This window comes from Nyctereutes procyonoides, unplaced genomic scaffold (assembly GCF_905146905.1).
Source record: "Nyctereutes procyonoides isolate TBG_1078 unplaced genomic scaffold, NYPRO_anot_genome, whole genome shotgun sequence".
Taxonomy (NCBI): Eukaryota; Metazoa; Chordata; class Mammalia; order Carnivora; family Canidae; genus Nyctereutes; species Nyctereutes procyonoides.
This window is the reverse complement of record NW_026575126.1, coordinates 27,481,462-27,502,698: the sequence shown is the minus strand read 5'-3', so window position 1 is coordinate 27,502,698 and position 21,237 is coordinate 27,481,462. Positions and strand designations below refer to the sequence as shown.

Sequence of the window (21,237 nt, the reverse complement as noted above, 5' to 3'; positions counted from 1 at the left end):
AGGTCTACTGTGTTGTTGTTTGAAAAATGAATTTAAGATGCACAATTTGATCAGCAAACTAAATTCATTCTCAAAACGGAAAGGAGGTTTTCATTTTAGTAGGTTTTCATTGTTGGGGACACATCATTCAATTCTGATTTAGGAAGATAACTGTACACTTACCAAGAGGTTAGAAATTCTCCAGATAATTAAAATTTTGGTGTAAGTGTAATTTACTTAAAAGAATGGAAGAGGCTAATTTTATTGTATTATTGGCAATCCAGTATTGGGCATATGGGTTGCAGAAGAACCCTTCCTGAATTGTGCAAGTACTGCCACACTTCTATAGAATTATCAGGTTCTGCTTGCTGAATTAGCTGGGGTGTAATATTTATTGCTTTTTAACAAGAATCCTTCCATTAGAAACATTAAAATTACTATCCCATTCACACATCCAGAGCCTATATGTCTGGGTAATTTGACATAGGTCTTTAGCTAAGGTTAAGTACAGCTATTATACTTGATTTTATCGGGCTCCTATTTATTTATTTTTTTGTAAATGAGAAATAGGATATAATATTCAAGTGATAACAAGGAATTTAAATTGATGAGCGGTTACTTTTCTAGAAAAAAGTGTTACTTTTTCCATTTAATACTAAAAAAGCTAGATAGCTATAAAACTTTATAGAGAATGAGAAATGTGAATATATATAAAATAGAAAAAAATCACTAAGTTCAGGAAGATTATGGAAAGTTAAATATTATAGATAATGTAAGATAAATTGACATTCTGTTTCAAAATGTAGAAAATTAAGGAAATAAAGTTAAACTATAAAAGTATAGAGAAACAAGATATAGCAAAGTAATAAAATATCACACTGAAAAAAAAATTTGTCTCTTGTTTTTTTTCTTGCAAAATTAAGGCAACTTGTTAACTTAGGTAAGAAGTTTAAATAAAAGGCACAAACAAGTAGCTGGCCTCAGATTCTGGTGGGAAAAGACATGATATAGATGACCCAACATATTAGTGATCCAAACACATTCACAAACAGTACCACACTGTGACAGAAGACAAATTTCAAGTTTCTAAGGTCAATCAATGCAGTATCCAAATAAGGCAACAATAGTTTTTTCATTTTATCTTTTGAAGTGACTTACTTTAGTTATGGCAACAATAATTCAGGTCAGATGAATAATAACAATAAAAAAAGCCCTTAGCGTGTATTAGTTTGTGGGTGATCAAAAAAAAAAAAAAGCTGAAAGCAGAAGGATTTGTTAACAATGCAAAAGGAAGATTGTCACACGATTAAACAGCAGTGGCAAGCCTTGTTATTCTCAATACCTGTTAAGGATGGATCTTCGGTCCCGTCTCCGGCTATCTGAACGTCAAGTGGACATTGTTGAGCAGGGCTGCCTAAGCTTTCTTCTTGCTCTTTCCGGGATATGGAATTTTTGTGGGGAGATCTGTGGCTTGTGTTTTCATAGGGCTTCATCTCTGATCTCTTTCTAGGAAGTGGTGTTGGTGTGGCAGGCTGGTAAACCTTACTGCAGGGAGCCACGGCATGGTAGGATGGTTTCTCAGCTTCTCCTTCAGCCTCCTCCTCCTCATCATCAATCACAACCAGCTCGGCATGGATGATCCCGTCATACCCTGTCAGAAGCTTCTTTTCTTCTTCGTTGTCTTCTGCCTGCTGATACCCCATGAAAATCATCGTCACAGGTTCTGAATCAGCCATATCAGAAGGCAGGGAATGAACGATATTATATCTAATATCTTCCTCATCCTCCTGGCAAGCAGAAGAATCCTGGTGGTTTGACTTCCCAGCTAGTGGTTCACTGGGACTCAGTCTTGCCTTTGGAGAAGCCAAATATTTGTCCTGCATCACATTTGATTCTTCCCAAGGAGTCATCAGCCTCTTTTGTTGGGTGTGCGGCATCTCCTCTGCTTGTTGAGTCATTGATCGGGGTTGAGGTACTGGCCGAACGGGGCTGATATGATTGAGGCTGTTGTCCCTCTCCTCTGAAAGCCCATTGTCCATTTTGAGCATGGATTCACTCATATCATTACCTAGTCCATTAGCTTTCATCTTTATCCTTTCTTGAAAGTTTGGACCAGGAGTTACCTTTTCCCTCTGTGGAGTTGTAGGCCTGCCAAATGGATTGGCATAGACAGGCTCATGATACTCTGTTGGGGATTTAGAGTTTCTCTCGGAGGCTTGTCTCAAAAGTTCCTCCACCTCAACTGGTGCCAGGCCATCGGTGCCATTGTATGCTGCCCCATGATTAGAGCTTACTGCATATACTGACTTTTGCCCGTCATCGTAAACTTTTATTCCTGTACCTTTAAAGTCATCTGATGGGAGAGGTATTGAAGACAGGACTGTACTTTCTCCAGTTTTCAAGTCTTTTTCAACTTTAATTTCCATGGCATACAAAGCTGTTGAGAGAGAAATTTGATCTTTTATTTATTTAAAAGATTTTATTTCTTTATTTATGAGAGACACACAGAGTCAGAGCCATAGGCAGAGGGAAGTGCTTCTCCCTGTGAGAAGCCTGATGCGGAATTTGATCCCAGGAACCTGGGATCACGACCTGAGCCAAAGGCAGATGCTCAACCACTGAGCCACCCAGGTGCCCCTGATCTCTGATTTTTTATTTTTATTTTTATTTTTTTAATTCATTTTTAATTTTTTTCCTGATCTCTGATTTAATTAAACTTTTTTTCTTATGAAGGCTACTTATGAAGTAGCCTGATTTCACAGTGTATTTTTATGCTAATTATGCTCTTGATATTCTTTTTTTTAAAGATTTATTTATTAATCATGAGAGACACACAGAGAGAGACACAGAGACACAGGCAGAGGGAGAAGCAGGCTCCCTACAAGGAGCCTGATGTGGGACTCAATCCCCGACCCTGGGATCACGCCCTGAGCTAAAGGCAGATGCTCAATCACTGAGCCATCGAGGTGTCCCTCTTTGATATTCTCTTATGTGAGATTTTGTTGTTGGTTCTTAAAAGTTTTGATTTTATTCATTAGTTGTATAATGGTCAACCCTGTAATGACATAGGTTTCTATGTAAGGATGCACGGAAATACTGCAAAATGGGATTGAAAACCTGGTTGGGGAAGAGAAGCTGATTATTCCAAATAGCAAAGACCTTCATTGGGAAACCAAAAAATATTCTATTTGTAACTAATAAATCTGACAAGACGGGTTATATTCTTACATTATTCAATGGGAGGCAACAAACCTCTTTGTTGGGAGGAATACATGGCCCTGGGCATTATAACAGGTAAAAGGTCCAGCACGGTATATTTTATTTAGTTACATCCTTGCTGTGTGGACCAGTAGCCTGCCGAAATTACAGAGGAGCGTTCTAAAGTTCTCCCAGCAGGGAGCTTGTTTCAATGCAGAGCGGGGAGGAAGGCTAGAATCACATGCTTCTCCTCCTGCCTCCTGTTGCTGTCTCTTTTACTCCAATATTCAGGTAGGAGGAAAAAAATAGAGCAATATCAGCTCAACCGAAAACAACCAATCTAGAGAGCGCTGGGTAGTTGAGCTCTGCCTCATGGCTCAGGCAAATTCCTTATGACTGGAGTTTTAAGAGCCAATAGGGTGGCTGAACCATTTCACATTCCCACCAACTGTGTGGAGGTTCCTCAAAGAGTTAAAACTAGACCTGCCCCACGATCCAGCAATTGCACTGCTGGGGATTTACCCCAAAGATACAGATGCAATGAAACTCCGGGACACCTGCACCCCGATGTTTATAGCAGCAATGTCCACAATAGCCAAACTGTGGAAGGAGACTTGGTGTCCATCGAAAGATGAACAGATAAAGATGTGGTCTATGTATACAGTGGAATATTCCTCAGCCATTAGAAATGACAAATACTCACCATTTGCTTCGACATGGATGGAACTGGAGGGTATTATGCTGAGTGAAATAAGTCAATTGGAGAAGGACAAACATTATATGGTCTCATTCATTTGGGGAATATAAATAATAGTGAAAGGGAATAGAGGGGAAGAGAGAAGAAATGGGTAGGAAATATCAGAAAGGGAGACAGAACATGGAGGACTCCTAACTCTGGGAAACGAACTAGGGGTGGTGGAAGGGGAGGAGGGCGGGGGGTGGGGGTGATTGGGTGGCAGGCACTAAGGGGGGCACTTGACAGGATGAGCAGTGGGTGTTATTCTGTATGTTGGCAAATTGAACACCAATAAAAAATAAATTTATTATTAAAAAATAAAATGGATTAATTCTCTGAAAAAAAAAAAAGAGCCAATAGGAATCTGGGCCAAATGACAACATGGCAGCGCTTACTTCTATTGTGACCTCCTGCCTCCCTTTTTGGACCATCTTGGATTTCATACCTCCTCCTTGGTCCCCTGGTGGTTCTTGGCCTTCCCTGGCTACCCAACTAAAACAGCGCCCCTCTCTCCCTGTCCCCTTCCTCTGCTTTAGTCTTTATTTTCACACCCTAATATGATGTATTTTACGTAATTTAGGGAATGTTTTCTCCTTGAGAATGTCAGCCCCAAGAGGGCAGAGATTATTGCTGTTTTATTCACCACTCTAAGATTACTGCAAGAATTGAGCTTGCCTTGTGGTATGTGATCACTAAATATCTGTTGAATATTTAAATGGATGACTGCTTGATACATATAGAGTGTGGCTTTCTTTTCTAGTCTAAACTTCAAAGCTTCCCTTTCTGCTCCCAGGTAAGCCTTCATTTTGTCCAGAGGCTTTGAAGTATAAGTTTTATGAAAATCATTCCCACATGGGGGTTAAATCATGTCTAACCTTCTCAAGGGGATACTTTCATTTTCATAAAGGATCTTAGTGACCCAAGAGAGTTTCTACTAGATGGAATACTTGGGGATAGAGATTTTTGAGCAGTGGAGCTTTGCTTTTAAGAGTTTGGCTCTTTGAAGCCTTTCTCTTATTTGTGCCTACCTCGTTTGCATGAGTACTATAACCCCATTATCCATACCTATGCAAGCGATGCAAATACCTCATGGAACTTTGTAAAATGGACCACTGCTTCACCTGAAGCATCAGATGTCACAGCAAGTTGCTGTATCTAACATTGTAAAATCTGAATGAGAACCTGCCTTTGGGTACAGATTTTCCACATACCTTTTCTGTTTTGTTCATCATCTTCTGTTCCTTCATTTCTTTCCTTCCTTAATCTGGAAGGCACATAGGATTTCGGAAGGTCAGGGATGTTAGCATAGATGTCTTCGATTGACTCTGTAAAATTATTATTAATTCAAAATACATTTAGGATATATTTACAGTAATGGGAAAAATTTCCATGGATTTATTAAAAAATATCATAGACTGCTCGAAAACATACCTTCTGAAGTTTCTTCCTTTTCCACCTTCACAGACTATAAGAAAAAAGAGTTCTCCATGACTAATACAGTTTAAAACATGAATTCTAGATGTGGATATAGTTTAGAGAATGATATACTAATTGTGGACTCATTCTGGGAGGGGTTTATAATTTTAAATGTTAATGCTCACCCTTATTATGTCTTCTGTTGTCCTCTCAACTGATTTTAGTTTCTTTAAAATTGCCTCTTCATTGTTTGAGATTTGCAGCTCAGCCTTTTCAAGATCTTGGATCTCTTTCTCAATTCTGACAACAGAAAGACAATGTTTTTCATCACTTCAGGAAGTACAGATGCAAAGTTCCCAAGTCTATCTTCTCCATATAAACACTTTCCTTGGAATATTGCATGTGAATATCCAGATACCTTTTAAGAACACAGCATCACACTAGCGATCATACTTAGTACATGGAAGGTACCTAACACCTGGCTTTGATTTAACAATCTTCAATTCAAGTTTAAAACAAAAATTTCGACAGAAGGAATTCTTAAGTAAAGTGTTTGAAACTTGCCTCATTTGCTTCATTGTAATTACTGATGTTATTTCCAAGTAATTAGAGAAATTTCTTTTATAAAGAGACTTAAGTTTAAAGTTGAACCAGAAGGAATGGTTCATCCTTTCCTGAATGGTCCATCCATAGTTATTTTATAGCTCATCAATTTTTCTTACCCATGTCTTCATATAAATTATTTGGAGAAAGCATTATAATTATTTTTTCTAGCCAATCAACACTTTGTAAGATTATAATATTTAGGCTTAATTTAATAATCAAAACTATCTCTTCAAAATCCTGTGTATACTAAGACTGAAAATGATACTTCATTTTAATTTCACAGTTTCCGAAGAATTGTGCCATATTATATTGAGTAGGGTAGAGATGAGAAATGGACAAAATATAGGATAAGTGGCCTCAGCTGTTGCTGTTGCAGAGACTTCATTTTCTGGGGGAAAAAAAAGGCACACATGGCCTGATGAAGTATAAGGGAATTTATAAGACAAAGAGACAGACATTCAAAATTGGATTATTGCAAACATTCTGAGCTGGAATCTTGACCAGAGTACAGCTGCATGTCAGGTTCAAGTTAACACTGGGGTGTGGTGTCATGAGCTCTGTCTTGTATAAAAACACAGCCACTGGCACTCATGCAGTTAGTAAGGCGGCCCTTGGCTGCCACGAAATATGAAATACGTGGTTTCTGAGCCAAATATCCTAAACTCTAAAGTCAGCTGCCTCAAGGGATGGCTGATTAAATAGAGCAGCTCGTCTAGGAGGTGACAGCCATGGGTATTTGCATCTGCTATGGCAATTGTCCATTTTCTTGGCTTCCTTCTTAAAGCTGACACTGGATATGGCAGCTCAAAAATCTTGTGCTATTGTCACACCAATAATAGCCCAGGGTATGGTCTGTTTGACCATTCTCTTACTCATTGCTACAGTTTCAAAGTTCTGACTTTCTTGCTGCCTCTGGCCATCGGTGATTGGCTATTTGAAGCTAAGGAAGTTTTCTCAGGTATCATAGAACTCCAAATAAGTGTAGTATTTTGGTTTTTTAGAAGTTACCGAGGTCTATCTGTTATCCTAGTAAAATCTATCTCCATCCATGGTAGCACATTTGCCCATCAGTAGAGCTATGGGGATATATGTTGGTTGGTAGAGTGGAAAGTGATAGATATGAATTATTCTGTTTCTGCTATTCACTATTTGTGAGAACTGATTCCTTTAACTTCCCTGAAACTTGGTTTTGTAACATGAACCATGAGAACAGAGTACTTGCCTTACTTTATATAGAAATTTGGTGAAGCCAAGAAGAGGTGATGTGTATGAAAGCACAGTGAATACGGTTGATATCAGATCTAAGCATTAACATGGTATAATTATTAAAGGTTTTCTGCAATATTCTGTGTCTCTTTCTCCTTCCACACTCTGTCTCACAGAGTTCTTTATCCAATAGTAAAGTCTAATGAGGTGCCTTTGAGAAAACAAGGGCGTTCCAATCATTGCTGCAAGTGGCTCTTGGACTGCATGGTTCACCTGTGGAACCAGATGGATCTGGGTTTAAATACTGGTTCATCTTCCAACTTCCTGTGTGACCCTGGACAAGTCAGCAGACCTTACTAAGCTTATCTTCATTCATTCATTCATTCATTTATTCACTCATTCGTTTGTTCATTCATATAAAAATATTTGTCGAGTCTCTATTTTGTACCAGGCACAATCCTATCTGCTGGGGATATGATAGTAAACAAAACAAATTTCCTGCCTTCAAGGAGTTTACATTCTAGTGGGAGGACACAGTAGGGCTGGCAACCTTTTCTATGAAGGGCCAGATAGTAAATATCTTAGGTTCTGCAGGCCACATACAATTTCTGTTGCATATTCATCTTTTTTGCTTTGTTTTTCTTTTTCTATCCCTCGAGTGATTCAAAAAAAAAAGATTCCTACTTGCAGCTATACAAAAAGAGGCCAGGGCTAAACTTTGTCCTCGGGAGGGGGGGCATTATTTACACAGTGTGGTCAGGGAGAGGCTAACGGATAAAGTGTCATTTGAGCAAAGACATGAAAGAAGCGAGAGAAGGATGAATGAGGGTTTCAGGGGAAGTGTGCTTCCAAGAGAAGGAAGAGTAATGACCAAACCCAAAGTAAGAGCACAGGGAAGGAGAACAGTGGTGAGAAATGAAGTCAGAGAGGCGACAGGTGACTAGATCATATGGGACCTCATGCACAGTGAGGCCTTTGGGGAACCATGAGGGAGGCCTGAGCAGAGGAAAAATGTGTTATGACCTGAAATTCAACCAATTACACTGGCTGGTGTGTGGAGAATAGACTGGGGGTGGGGAGTGCAAGGGGGAAACATGGAGGTCAGTTGTCATACTTCCATGAAAGTGGCTTATTCCAGGCAGTTGCTGGTAGAAGGATGAGAAGTGATTAGATATTCTGGAAATATTTTGAAGGAAGAGTTGTCAGGATTTGTTGATACATAGCATGTGGGCTGGGAGAGAAAGAGAGATATCAAGGGTGATTCTAGTGTTTGTGAATAACTGGGAAGATGTGAATACAATTGGTCAGACAGAAATCTGGGAGTGAGAAGAAAGGGGATTGGTGGGGGATGTGGTAACTTCGAGACAGTCTATGGTGATGAGGTTAAAACAACTAGATATAAAAGTCGAGAGCTCAGAGAAGTCTGGGTTTGAATATAAATTTGGGAGTTGGTTACTTATAGCCATAGGAGTGAATAAGATTTCCTAGAAAGTCAGGGCTTCCAAGGACTGAATTCTGGAGCCATTAAACATTTATAGATCTGGGCAGTGTTACTACTTCACAGGGTTTAACAAAGAATAAAAGAAATAGCAAGCATTCAGCAAATGCTAGTTTCCTCCTGTTTTTGCCCCTTTCTATAGCTGGGGCACAGAGACAGATTCTTGTTCGTTTTGGCCAAATGTACTGGTATTTGCAGTTGCTTCCCTCTGTGGAGAGGCCTGATGGATAATGTAATGCCACGTGATTCTCATGGATGTCTTCAGACTAGTATGGGAAGAGCATCAGGTTGAAAGCCTGCTAACCTCATCAAAGTATCTGCTAATGAATGTTTTTGAAGGTTTTCAAGTCACTGGGTGAAAGACCCTTTAACATAAGGTTGCAGTCAAATGACACGTTTATGAAAACCGCAGAAACAAACAAACATCCTTTTTCTGTTCTTTATCATCTAGTTACAGCCAGTTGTCATTTATATAGGATAATAAGGAAGCCTCTTGGCTTAGAATCACAAAGCTCTACCAGAGATGCTTACTGATAGATGGCATTTCCTGATTCTCACTTCAATGCAAAACTCTATACCCTATTGTTACATGTTGATTTGATATATCTGTATATTATTTGTGGACAATATAAATAACATCAAAAGATAAATGTTAGAGATTTGTCGTTCTAGAAAAGCTCTCTGACATCAGAATGCCAGTGGAAGGAACGGGAACAAGAGTAACAGAGTATGGAACTGGCTCCTGCTGCCTCCCCCTCACAAGGTCAAAACTCAGAGGGGAAGGCATGATGGTAGTCTGGCAATGGAAGAAGAGGTCTAATGAGCTACACACCAGATAATGCACCAAGGTCTTAAGGATTGCTTGTTCTTAAGGAACATAAAACAAAAATTGCAACTGGCATGCAGACACCATTTTTGTATATATAGCCCAGGGGGGAGGGTCTCAACCGACAGTGATTTCCCCCCGCACTGAGGACATTTGGCAAGGCTGGAGACATTTTAGTTGTCACAACTTGAAGACTTGCTGCTGGCATCTAGTCACTGGATGCCAGGGACTCTGCTAAACATCTTATGATGCTCAGAACAGTTCCCACAAAACTTATCTGGTCCAAAATATCAATGGTGCTGAAGTTGAGAAAGCTTGAGACAATGCTTGGTATGGTGGGTGCTTGATACATGCTTCCTAAGGGATTTTTAAAATATCCATCTGCCTGATATTTTTTCTTTTTCCTCATTATTTCTCTTTTCCATTCAGCTATGATATGGAATCCAAACTATTATTTGTTGAATAGAATTTGATCACCTCTATTTTTATTTAAAATTACCATTTGGGTTAACTTCCTTTAAAATTTCTCTGTATTTATATCTATCTATGCATTTATTGATTTTTTTTCTGGCTCAGTGACCATTCATAGTGAAGAGGATACTCAACCCAGATTTATTTATTTATTTATAAAAATATTTTTATTTATTTATTCATAGAGACACACACACACACACACACACACAGAGGCAGAGACACAGGCAGAGGGAGAAGCAGGCTCCATGCAGGGAACCCGATGTGGGACTCGATCCCGGGTCTCCAGGATCATACCCCGGGCTGCAGGCAGTGCTAAACCGCTGTGCCACCAGGGCTGCCCTCAACCCAGATTTAAAGCTCAAAAAAATTCGGCCCCTAAATTAGGGACTCGTATCTAATCCTTTTCCAAAAGGCTTGGATAGAGAGATTTAGCAAGTGTAAATGAAGTACTGGGGAAATTGTGTGTGTGTGTGTGTGTGTGTGTGTATGTGTGTGTATATCTGTGCATGGTGTATATATATTTGTATATATGCTCATCCATTTTACATACATACATAAACATACATATATGTGTATCGTTGAAATTTTAGTTTTATATCTATAAAATATAAGCTTATATATATGTGAAATGATTTCTTTTTTATATGGAAAGCTTTTGGGGGAGGTCACTAGGGGATAACTTTCTAACCTTCACCTGCTTATCTCTCAGCGGATGGGCTAGAATTTCCATAAGTGCTCCCATGCCGACCTTTAGAAGGTATTACCTTTCTGAATGGGAACTAAGCTCCCAGAAATGCTGATTCAGTCTGCCGAGCAACAGGCAGCAGAGAAAGAGAAATATCCTTCTTGGGTGCCTCCTGGGCTGTTAGGCGGGGCCTGGTGGATGAGTTAGCACCTCTCACGATTTCTGAGAGATGGTGGGCAGGCATCATGTGCCAATTTAGATAAGCAGAGTACATGAAAAAGGATTTGTAATGCTATCCATTCTTGGAATCTTTCTTTTCCTTGCCTATTTGCTGGGGAAAAATAGGGTTATTTTCAAGAGCTCCCTAGGTGAAAGCAGGTAGCTTTCATTTCATGCACTGTTCTAGTAATGACCTCCCTTAATCATCACGAGATAATGTCCCCAGTCCAATTTCAACACGCAATATTTTTGTCTTAGGAAAAGGACAGCACATAAATGCTGGATATACCAAGAAGGGGTTATTTCGGAAGGCAGTTTTTCTGCTGCTAAGTGTCCATTTATCTCTTTCAGTTTTTGGTGGAGTTAACAAGGACTAACAACCTAATGAAGTTTGCCACTGGGATGAAAAAAGCCAGAACTCAGGACAGTTACATCCTATCTTCCATCATTTTACTTGCTGGCAATTATAACCACCTTAAAATGTATTGAGGATCTACCCCACATCAGGCATTGACCTAATTAGTCCTCCCAGCAACCCCCATGAGTACCATGATTAGTTCCATTTGACCGATGAGCAAGCAGGGCGCCTAGACAGGAAACTGGCCTGGAGGCTTACAGGTAGCTTGTGGCAGGACAGAATTTGAAATCAAATCTCTGTCGGCAGAGCCTGAGCTTTTAACAACTTTCTAATTAACCACCATGGGAACAAAACTTTAAAAAATGGATTCTTATGAACTTAGATACAACATTCATTTTGCTTAGTGGTGTAAAAGGATTTCTTACTTCCTATCATAACAAAGAAAGGAAAGACTGAAATGGTGGCTGGGGTCCACCCACATGTAAAAGTTGCTGACTCATACGTATAAAGGTAGTATTTCTGCCCTGGTCTTCATTAGGGTCATTTTGTTATAGTAGGAATTTTTCTGCTTAGTGGACCATCTGACCAGAATTAAAGTCAAGGCTTTGTCTCTCTCTTTCTCTTTCTTTCTTTCTTTGGCTGCTTGAGTCTGGATTTTGGTGGAAGTCTTAGAACAGTCTCTTTCAGACTTGGGGTTTCCCTCAGCTATAGCCACTTTATAGAGAGCCTTTCTTTGGCCACAGAACTGTTGTTCAAAGTAATAGAAGTTTTAGGCCTTAAAGAAAAGCTGACTGATGTAATTTGATTATAAAACCATAGTTTGAAGGTAATCACTGAGGCTATGTTTGAAATAAAGTTTATGACTGGCTTTAGCTGCATACTTTGAAAGGACTGATGACCTGTTTGCCTCTGGGGAGTCCATGCTCTCTCATTAAAAGCTGGGCCTACACCCAAAGAAGACCCAATTTTCATTTCTCTGGGATGGCCTGAATCAGCAGCACTGGACCTAGGGCTGTATCAACGCTGATATACCTCTAAAACCAGTTGATGGAAGTGTTAGGGCCACCTCACCAACCCTACCCCAAGTTAGACAAAGAAGGATCCAGTTTCTTTGGGAAATCATGGGCTCTCAGAATGGGTTTGCCTCCAGAAGGTGTTGAATTAGGCCTGGAGTGGTGAGCAGTTGTCATCTTTGACTCTTCCCTTGGGCTGCAGATTCTCTTTCCTTTCCTTTCTCACTGAATCTTGGGAGAACAGGAGATGGCTGGTGATTTACCTACATTTTGTTAGTTTTTGGGTGAGGGTCTACTTTTTTGTTTTCAGTTCTACCCATGGTAATAAGAAAGGGAGCTCAAAGTTAACTAAAGCTAACATACTTGGTATACTTCCTTAGCCCAATCAATCTTTGGTTTTCTTATCTAGTGAATAATAACAGTATTCACAAAAGGTTGTCTTAAGGAGATAAATGAAATCATGTTTGTAAGCTTCTAGCATAGGGTGTGACACAGAGGAATTACTCAATAATGTAGGAGTAGTTACCCCTTTCTCTTCCTACTCTGCTACGGAGAGAGGACCATCTATGACAACTCTAATAAAAAAAAAGAAAACCTACCAGGTCCATTTGGAGATTTGATCTTCAACTTTAATATCAATGATTTTGGAGCAAGTGTGGGTGTTAATATATAGCCTCAGGGACACACTGTCTTTAAAAATACAGTTCTAGCCAGAAAACCAAAACACGCTCCAGTTATTACTAGAATTTTCATAATATTTATGGGAATGGTGTCTATTTAACAAATGTTATCTATTTTATAATTGAGATAATATGCTAGTCTGTTTTGACAACCTGCTAATCCCCCCTTCACCCCAGTTCATTTCCCCTGTTCTTTTTAGTAATAGAACTCCTTGAGTTTAATGTGTCTCCCAGTTACCCTGCTACAGACTACATTTCCTGGTCTTTGTATTTAAATGGTACCATGTGACTAAATTCTGGCAATAGGATATTAGCAGAAGTGACCTCTCCAATTTTCAGGTCATATCTTTAAAATAGAACAGTTTGCCCTCCATTTATCCTCTCTTTCCTACCCTGGAATGCAGATGTGGTGATGATGAGCTGTCTTTGGCCATCCAACCATGAGATTGCTTAGGAAACAGCAAAGGAACAGGACAGAAAGAAACAGGGTCTCTTGGTCATCGATCATCTCATGGGACATTGCTTCTCCTCTTCCTTTGAATGTCTCCCAGCTAGGATTGTTATGGGTGTGAGAGAAATGAACTTTCTAATCTTGTTTAAGCCATTGCTATTATAGAATTGTTTAAAGCAACAAAACCGGCAATGCTAACTATTGCATTGTCTTATGGAGATGAATCTCTGAGTGACCAATTCTATGAGATTTTCCAAATATTTTTCTTTGATTTGCAAAATTACTCATTAGTATCTTGCATTTCAGGCAGTTAGCCAGTAAAAATAGAAAAATAAGTCAGTTTTGCGCCTAGTGATTAAGGAATTTACAGGTTTCTAAATCATCTATCAAATCTGACATGGTTATTGATGATAGCTAGTTAATATTGAATGGCTAAGGTTTACAATGAAAAAAAGAAAGATTTATTTATTTAAGATTTTATTTAGGGATCCCTGGGTGGCGCAGTGGTTTGGTGCCTGCCTTTAGCCCAGGGCGCGATCCTGGAGACCCGGGATCGAGTCCCACGTTGGGCTCCCGGTGCATGGAGCCTGCTTCTCCCTCTGCCAGTGTCTCTGCCTCTCTCTCTCTCTCTCTCTCTGTGTGACTATCATAAATAAATAAAAATTAAAAAAAATTAAGATTTTATTTATATATTCATGAAAGACAGAGACAGAGACAGGGGACAGAGACATAGGCAGAGAGAGAAGCAGGCTCCATGCAGGGAGCCCGATGTGCAACTCAATCCTGGGACTTCAGGATCACACCCTGGGCCAAAGGCAGGTGCTCAACCACTGAGTCATCCAGGCATCCCTTTTTATTTATTTTTTAACCATACCTCATTTAAATGAATAGCTTTAGAATCATGACAGATACTATTGAGTATATGTAGTTGATGACTTTAATCAGGTAATCTTGACTGTGGTGTGTTGGTCATAGGTAATGGGCAAATAAGCTATTACTGATGGATCAAAGGTTAAAGATATTTTATCTTTTTAAAAAAGATTTTATTTATTTATTCATGAGAGACAGAGTGAGAGAGGCAGAGACACAGGCAGAGGGAGAAGCAGGCTCCCTGTGGGTATCTTTTTTCTTTTTTTAAGATTTTTAAATTTATATATTCATGATAGACACACAGAGAAAGAGAGAGAGAGAGAGAGGCAGAGACACAGGCATTGGGAGAAGCAGGCTCCATGCCAGGAGCCTGACATGGGACTCGATCCCAGGACTCGACCACGCCCTGGCCCAAAGGCAGGAGCTAAACCACTGAGCCACCCATGGATCCCCAACCCTGTGGGGATCCTAATGCGGGACTTGATCCTAGGACCCCGGGATCATGACCTGAGCCAAAGGCAGATGCCCAGTCACTGAGCCAATCAGGTGCCCCAAGATATTTTATCTTTATAGATAGTTTGCTTCATGATATTATCAAACTATATTTTCTTGTAAAATTGACAACATACAGTCTAGTAGAAGGGGGTTGTTTTATTTTTTAAAACTAGGGGCTGATAAATTTCATCGAACGTTTAACAAACTTTTGAAAAGTACTTACTATGTGTCAGGCACATTTTATTCACCAAACTGAAATAAAAGTATACCAAAAAAGATGAAGAATACTTTTCTGCATAGGCATAGGACCAGAATTGCCTTACTATCAGCCCTTGCCAAAAGGGTATGTGTGTAATAAGGAAGAGCTAACCCACCAGTGCAAACAATCACATGCTATGGGTAAGCATGCCAGAGAATTAAAGGGCATTTGGCATACAACAAACACTCAGTTTGCCCTGAGCCAGATCTATTGCCTCTAATCCTGAGCATTTAAGAACAGGAGGAGTATAACACAGCAGCTTCAAGATAACAAGGAGCAAAGAGCCGGCCCAGCAGTGACATTGAACACGTGTCAGTCTGCTCTGATTATTGCGAACAGAGCAGATGTTTAGAAAAGCTTAATAATTTATGGTTACATGTGAGCAGCTTTTGCATGGGTGAATCATATCTCCTAATATAACTCAGTAAATATTAATAATTATCTTATGGACAGATGATATATCATGATTTGAAACTGCCATGTAGGCAGGTAATGTTAGAAGATAGTAATTTAGTAGGAAAGCAAACCCTCTTAATCAGAATTGTATTTTGTAAATCAAGGGTTTCACTTGCCATGAAAAATAAGAAACCAAACTGATTTTCAGAGAATCACCCACTTTCATGCGCAGATTACAAATGTAATTTTAAAATAATAGCAAATAAATGCATGCTCTGGAGGTTGGTGCCGTATGGCATACTGGCTTCTCGAATGGGTGTGTGTTTTTTAATTAGAGCCTGTAGAGAGCCTTGTTGTACATGCCAAACACTTAAGAGCTAAATAATTTCAATAATAATTCACATTGACCTCTGCATAGGTGTAATGAGTGTCCCAAGTGATCTTTAAATACTGCTATAGCCAAGACATGATAAGTTAGCTGCAAATGTGCTTCCCCCTGATTTGGGGAGGTTTTTTTTTCTTATTAAAAAAAAAGTTGTAAAGGAAAATATTTTTAGTGAATAAACTACTTGTAACCGTATTATCAAATGGCAAAACATATTCAATGATGTACACAGCCGCTGACTCTCTCTACTCAGAAATAATTACCGGCTTTGTGCCTTGTAACCCTTAACATTTGAATCCAGCAATATTATAGAGCAGGCACTGTGTTTTCAACTTTCTATCCAATTCATTTTTGCTTTGTTTCTAGTATTAATTGTTCATACTTGATACCAAGAACAGGACCCTATTATTTGAAGACCAATAAATATAAATTCCAACCTTAATATAACATAGAATAACCAACAAGGATCAGTTAGCCTGGGGTGGTCTAAATGGACTGGGGTGGTCTAAATGGACTGCCTTATGGCAGAAAAAGATGCATTCCAAGGGTTGTGGTGGGGAAGCTTTCTGAGCCAAGAGGCTGGGGTGGGGGACAATCTTGGGGAATGGGGAAGCCTAAGCCCTTTGGTAGCACATTATACAAAAGAGTCCCTGCCTTTGAACATTCTTTATGGTAATGACTTGGAGGATGGATCACTGAAACTAATTCTTCTCCTACTTTCTCCTTTGTTCATTTATTTCTTTGTTCCTTCTTTACTCATGTCAACACAGCCAAAGATTTATGACATCCATACTAATGGTTTTAAGTTTCTGTTCTGAGTTACCGTGTTTTGAATGAAATAATTAATGTAAAATCACTTTGAAAAGTTAAAAGATCTAAAGGGAAGTAAACATAAATAAATATTTGCTTGGAGGCACCTATGATTCTCAATCTCTAGATGAAGATGGGTTTGATGTGGGGGATTCTCTATACGTGTTTATTGAACTGTATCAAGAATAAGCTGAATGGGTCATGGTGGAATGAGTCTGGAGTCAGAAAGATCTACATGTGACTCATGGCTTCACTTATTGGATTTACAGTTTTCTGTGTTCTAGTGGCCTTCTATATGAAATAATGGTGATCAGACTTCCTCCAGCGAACCATCATTCTCAGAATAATGCTTAGTACATAGTATATGTTCCATAAAGGATAGCTGTTATTATTGAATTACAGTGGAGTGGTGTCATTCTACTCTACCTTTAAGCCTACCTTGGTGGGGGAGTGTTTATTCTGGGTAAATTTAACCCTTATTTCTACTAACCTAATGGATGAGATTGGTAGGTGTGAACAACAGAGAAGGTTGGGAGGTAGGGGACAAGGAAATAAAACAGCCTATGAAAGAGGGAAAGGTGAGAAAGTGAAGTGATGGTGAGCCATCAACAGTGGCCTCAAAAACCACGGGTACCACTGTCATGTAACTTTGCCCTTTACTCAAGATGGTTGGGTACTTACTCTTTTTTTATTTTTTAAAGATTCTTGAGGCTTTCCTTTTTTAGTTCCTTAATGTTCATGTCATTGTGTAGTCTTTAGCTGGTCCCTTTTTTTTTTTTTAAGCTGGTCCCTTTAATAGGTGATATGTTCAAGTCTGGCCATCCTTTCATCCATCCATCATCCATATTTTTCCATTCATTTATTTATCAAGCTACATAGTCACAGGTATTCCCCCTATGTGCTAGGCATTGTACTAGGCTTTTTCTGATGGGGGTTGGGGGACAGATACTTCTTCTTCTTTTTTTTTTTTGCTGGAAATCTGATTTATTTTGGTCTTTTTGTGAAAATAAAAAAATCTCCTGAATTAAAAATAATCAGAATATCTGGGAAATTAAAAACAACAACAGATGAACTCCTGCAAATCTGATAAACCAATTACTCAAATATGGAGAGTGAAAAACAAGCTTGGAATGATTTTGACTCATGTAATTGCTTCAGAATAATTTCCTAAGTGTTTCTAGGCAACAGCAAATTTAAGAAGAAGAAACAAATGGTTTCTCTCTCTCTCTCTCTTTTTTTTTTTTTTTTGCCTTTTCTCCCTTTCTCTTCTCTCTCATGTTGTCACAAAAGAGCACCTCGTGTTATCTCCCACAATGTAATGCTAGATATGGCTGGCTAGGTCAGGGCAGGAAGGCAGAAACATTTGGAATGTGATATTTTCATGTAGCCTTCCTCACTGCGTTGGATGCGACATTAGTTTCATTAAGTTACAGGTGGACCTCACAGGTAGATCAGAGCATTAGGTAGGGTTAAATTTGGATTGAAATCAAACGAGCTGGATTTTGATAAACCACAACCAGCATCAAAATCATTTAACCTTTATATTTCTACGTCAATCCTTTGGGTTCCTTTTTGAAATTGAATCTTACCTGCTATTTTTTTGAGTTAACTGAGTAGATTATTACTTTATATGATATTGAGAAGAATGCATTTCCTAATACTGAATCTCCCTTTGTGGAGGAATTTCCCTTATGTGGGGTGGTGGTAGCTGCGGCCCGCTTCTCAGATTTTCTCATGACATACAATCACACAGAAATCTACTCCTTCATGTATCTTCCTATTAGTACCATATGGGCAGGCAGTTTCTAACCATTTGGAGACAAATGAGAGCTCATTAAAGGATGGCAGAGGGTCAGAAGGGCACTTTAGAATATGAAAAAAAAGGTCCTTACTAAAGAACATTTAATCATAAGTAGATAATCCTTCTCAAAGGGAAGGCAGTGCGTTTGTCTCATTCTCCTTGGCAGTTAACCTTTTGCATTTTATGCTTGTGACATTTCTGTCAGGCGCTCTGTGTGCTCCAATTGAAGTCAGAGGTCTTTGGACACAGCTCAAAAAGTAGCAAGTGTCTGGAGGGCAGCTTGATGTAAACCATTTTGGCAGGAGTCATGGAGAACAGCTGGGCAGCTGCATAGGAAAGAGGAATCTAGAATGTGAATGACATAGTTCCTTGGGATACTTCTGAGGGTGCTTGGTTGGGGGATGGTGGTCATTTGGGGGTACAGGCTATTGGATGGAGGGAATCAACAGACGTGACAAAAGAGGATTTCTAAGCCAGCCTATAAATGTATGCACATGGATGTCTGGACTAAGAAGTCAGCACTGGATTTGCACCTGCGCCTATAATCAGGAAGTAAGTGGTTCAGTGGTCACAGTAAGAACAGGGCTCATCTGGGAGACAAATTGAAAGTCTATTTAAGCAAAGTGATTCAGAAGGAGTTGTTCAATATCATTTTCCTCCTGGGAACATTTCTTCCTAAGGTATTAATCAGGGCACCAGGCAAAATACTAATATTGTTCCAAAGCTGAGAATGTGTCTCTGAGACAAAAACCATGGAAACCTACTTATTTTCTGAAATGTTGCTTCTCTGAAAGAAAAACTGAGAGGATGAATAAGCAGGAATGCTTTACTTAAAGGTTAGGTGTGAGTCAGGGAACCTCTGAGTGTTTTCAATATGGCAGAGAGTCATCTGAACGTCTATATAAAATGATGCATGTGAAAGAGTGAAATCATAGCATGGATTGGAAATAAAAAGTGCTGTAAAAGGGTAGCATTTACAGGATTTGACTCCTGTAAAAGTTTTCTGCAGGATCTGAGGCATAATTTATTTCTATAATTAAGACTTCTAATTTGATTTTAAATCTTGGGTCTTAAGTTTTTAGCTGTAGGAGTCAGGGCAAGTCAGCATCTAAAAATGTCATTTTTGTCACCCATTAAAGGTTATCTACCTCATAAGGTGATTGTTGGTATTCAACGAAATAATCTATATGAAGGGCTTAACACAGTGCCTGGTCTATAACACACACTGTAAAAACTAACTGCTGTTATTAGCATTTCAGTCTTCAAGCCATAAAGAAAACCCATCAATTATTTCCAAATGGAAAGAATCCTACTTGGGTGCTAATCTCAGTTTACTCAAAGAAAAAGATTCTTTGTACTGGCATAAGGAAATGAGAGATCTTGGCCAAAAGATAAAAAGCCCCTGATAAATCTCCAGGCAGTGTCCTTCTTTCAATTGTTTTTGACTCCTAGTAAGGAATAGGATCTAATATTTTTTGAACACCTACATGTATCAGGCACTCAAGAAGTTGCTTCACTGATAAAGTCCTGTGAAGTCACTATAATTATCCCATTATTACAGACAAGGAAACTGAGGCCCAAAGAGATGAAAGAACACATCCAAGCTTCTGTATGTACTATGGTTGGCAGAAATAGGGACTTGAATGCCAAAGGCCACACTCTTTCAGTTCATCTCACAAGACTGTGGAAGTATAGTAGTAGGAATGAAAACTCCAGGGGCAGTCTGGCCCTGCTACAGACACTGAAGGAATAGCAACGTTTCTATTTTGATGTTCCCATTAAAATCTTATCCTCTAGCTGAGAGGCCTGGCAGATGGCAAATGTCACCCTTGAGCAGTCATTGAAGTCAAGTGATAAACACATTCAGGGCTGGGGATGCTTCCCCTGCTTAAGCAAGGAAGATGGCTATGCCTGGCTCGACCCCATTGGTTGACTTGGTTGCTTCTTGGAGCTAACAGGAAAATGTACTTTATTTAGCTGGTAATACTAGCTCCTTTAAGTGCCACAGGTAGTTGTTTTGGAGAAAGATTAAATCTAAAAACACGAACCTGAAGTTGAGCAGCTTTAGAAATATCTGAGAAGAAAATGTTCAGTTATCAGGTAAAGCTGCTCTGGCAACATGATTTCTACGATGTGGGGCAGTAGTGGAGGCTGCTTAATACAGACAAGGCACAGATATTTTTTTTCTCTGTATGTTGCTTCAGAACATTCTGTTCTCTGCACATTTTTAACAAGATAAACATGGCTTTGTGGGTCACAGTGATGCAAATTCTTTAGTAACTCTTGGCAAATACCTTTGTAGGGCCATTCCTTAAACAAGGCAATTTGCTGGGAGGTGGTAGGTGTTTCAGCATTTCCAGGACATTTCCACTTACAGCACTCCTTTAGTTTTACAGCAGGAGAACACTAAACCTGAGTGGTTTTGAGGCCCATGTTTACCCATGCTTCTGTGAACTCGACTAAGTCCTCTATCCTTGCCAAGCCTATTTTGCCGTGTCTGCCACGGAGGTGTCAGTGCTTTCTAGGATTGCTGTGGGAATTAAATGGCTTAATGTAAGTGCAAGTGCTTTGCAAATTGCACAAGGGCACTTAAAAATGAATCATTCTTGTTACTATTATTTCTATTTAGGGGTTGACATCATTCGGTGTTAATAAAGGAGCACTGATGGTTAATGACATCCTAAAGATCCAAAACAAAGTTGTAGTGAAGTCACAGGCATGAAAAGCACAGTGTAGAGAATCTAGTCAATAATATTGTAATAACATTGTATGGTGACAGATGCTGACTATGTTCATCATGGTGAGCACTGTGTAATGTACAGTTGTTGAATCACGATGCTGTGTTCCTGAAACTAATATAATAATATTAGATGTCA

The 21,237-nt window shown here is 39.3% G+C and overlaps 1 protein-coding gene across 1 annotated transcript in view; it reads right to left on the bottom strand.

Moving 5' to 3' along the window:
* PALMD (palmdelphin) overlaps positions 1–21,237 on the bottom strand; it is a 50,786-nt gene that overhangs the window by 4,245 nt on the left and 25,304 nt on the right. Inside the window, exons 4-7 of the mRNA XM_055340304.1 lie at positions 5,515–5,629; positions 5,345–5,378; positions 5,125–5,238; positions 1,322–2,416 (exon numbers count right to left, since the gene is read on the bottom strand). Coding sequence (XP_055196279.1) covers positions 1,322–2,416; positions 5,125–5,238; positions 5,345–5,378; positions 5,515–5,629 — 1,358 coding nt within the window. The remainder of the gene's footprint in view (positions 1–1,321; positions 2,417–5,124; positions 5,239–5,344; positions 5,379–5,514; positions 5,630–21,237) is intronic.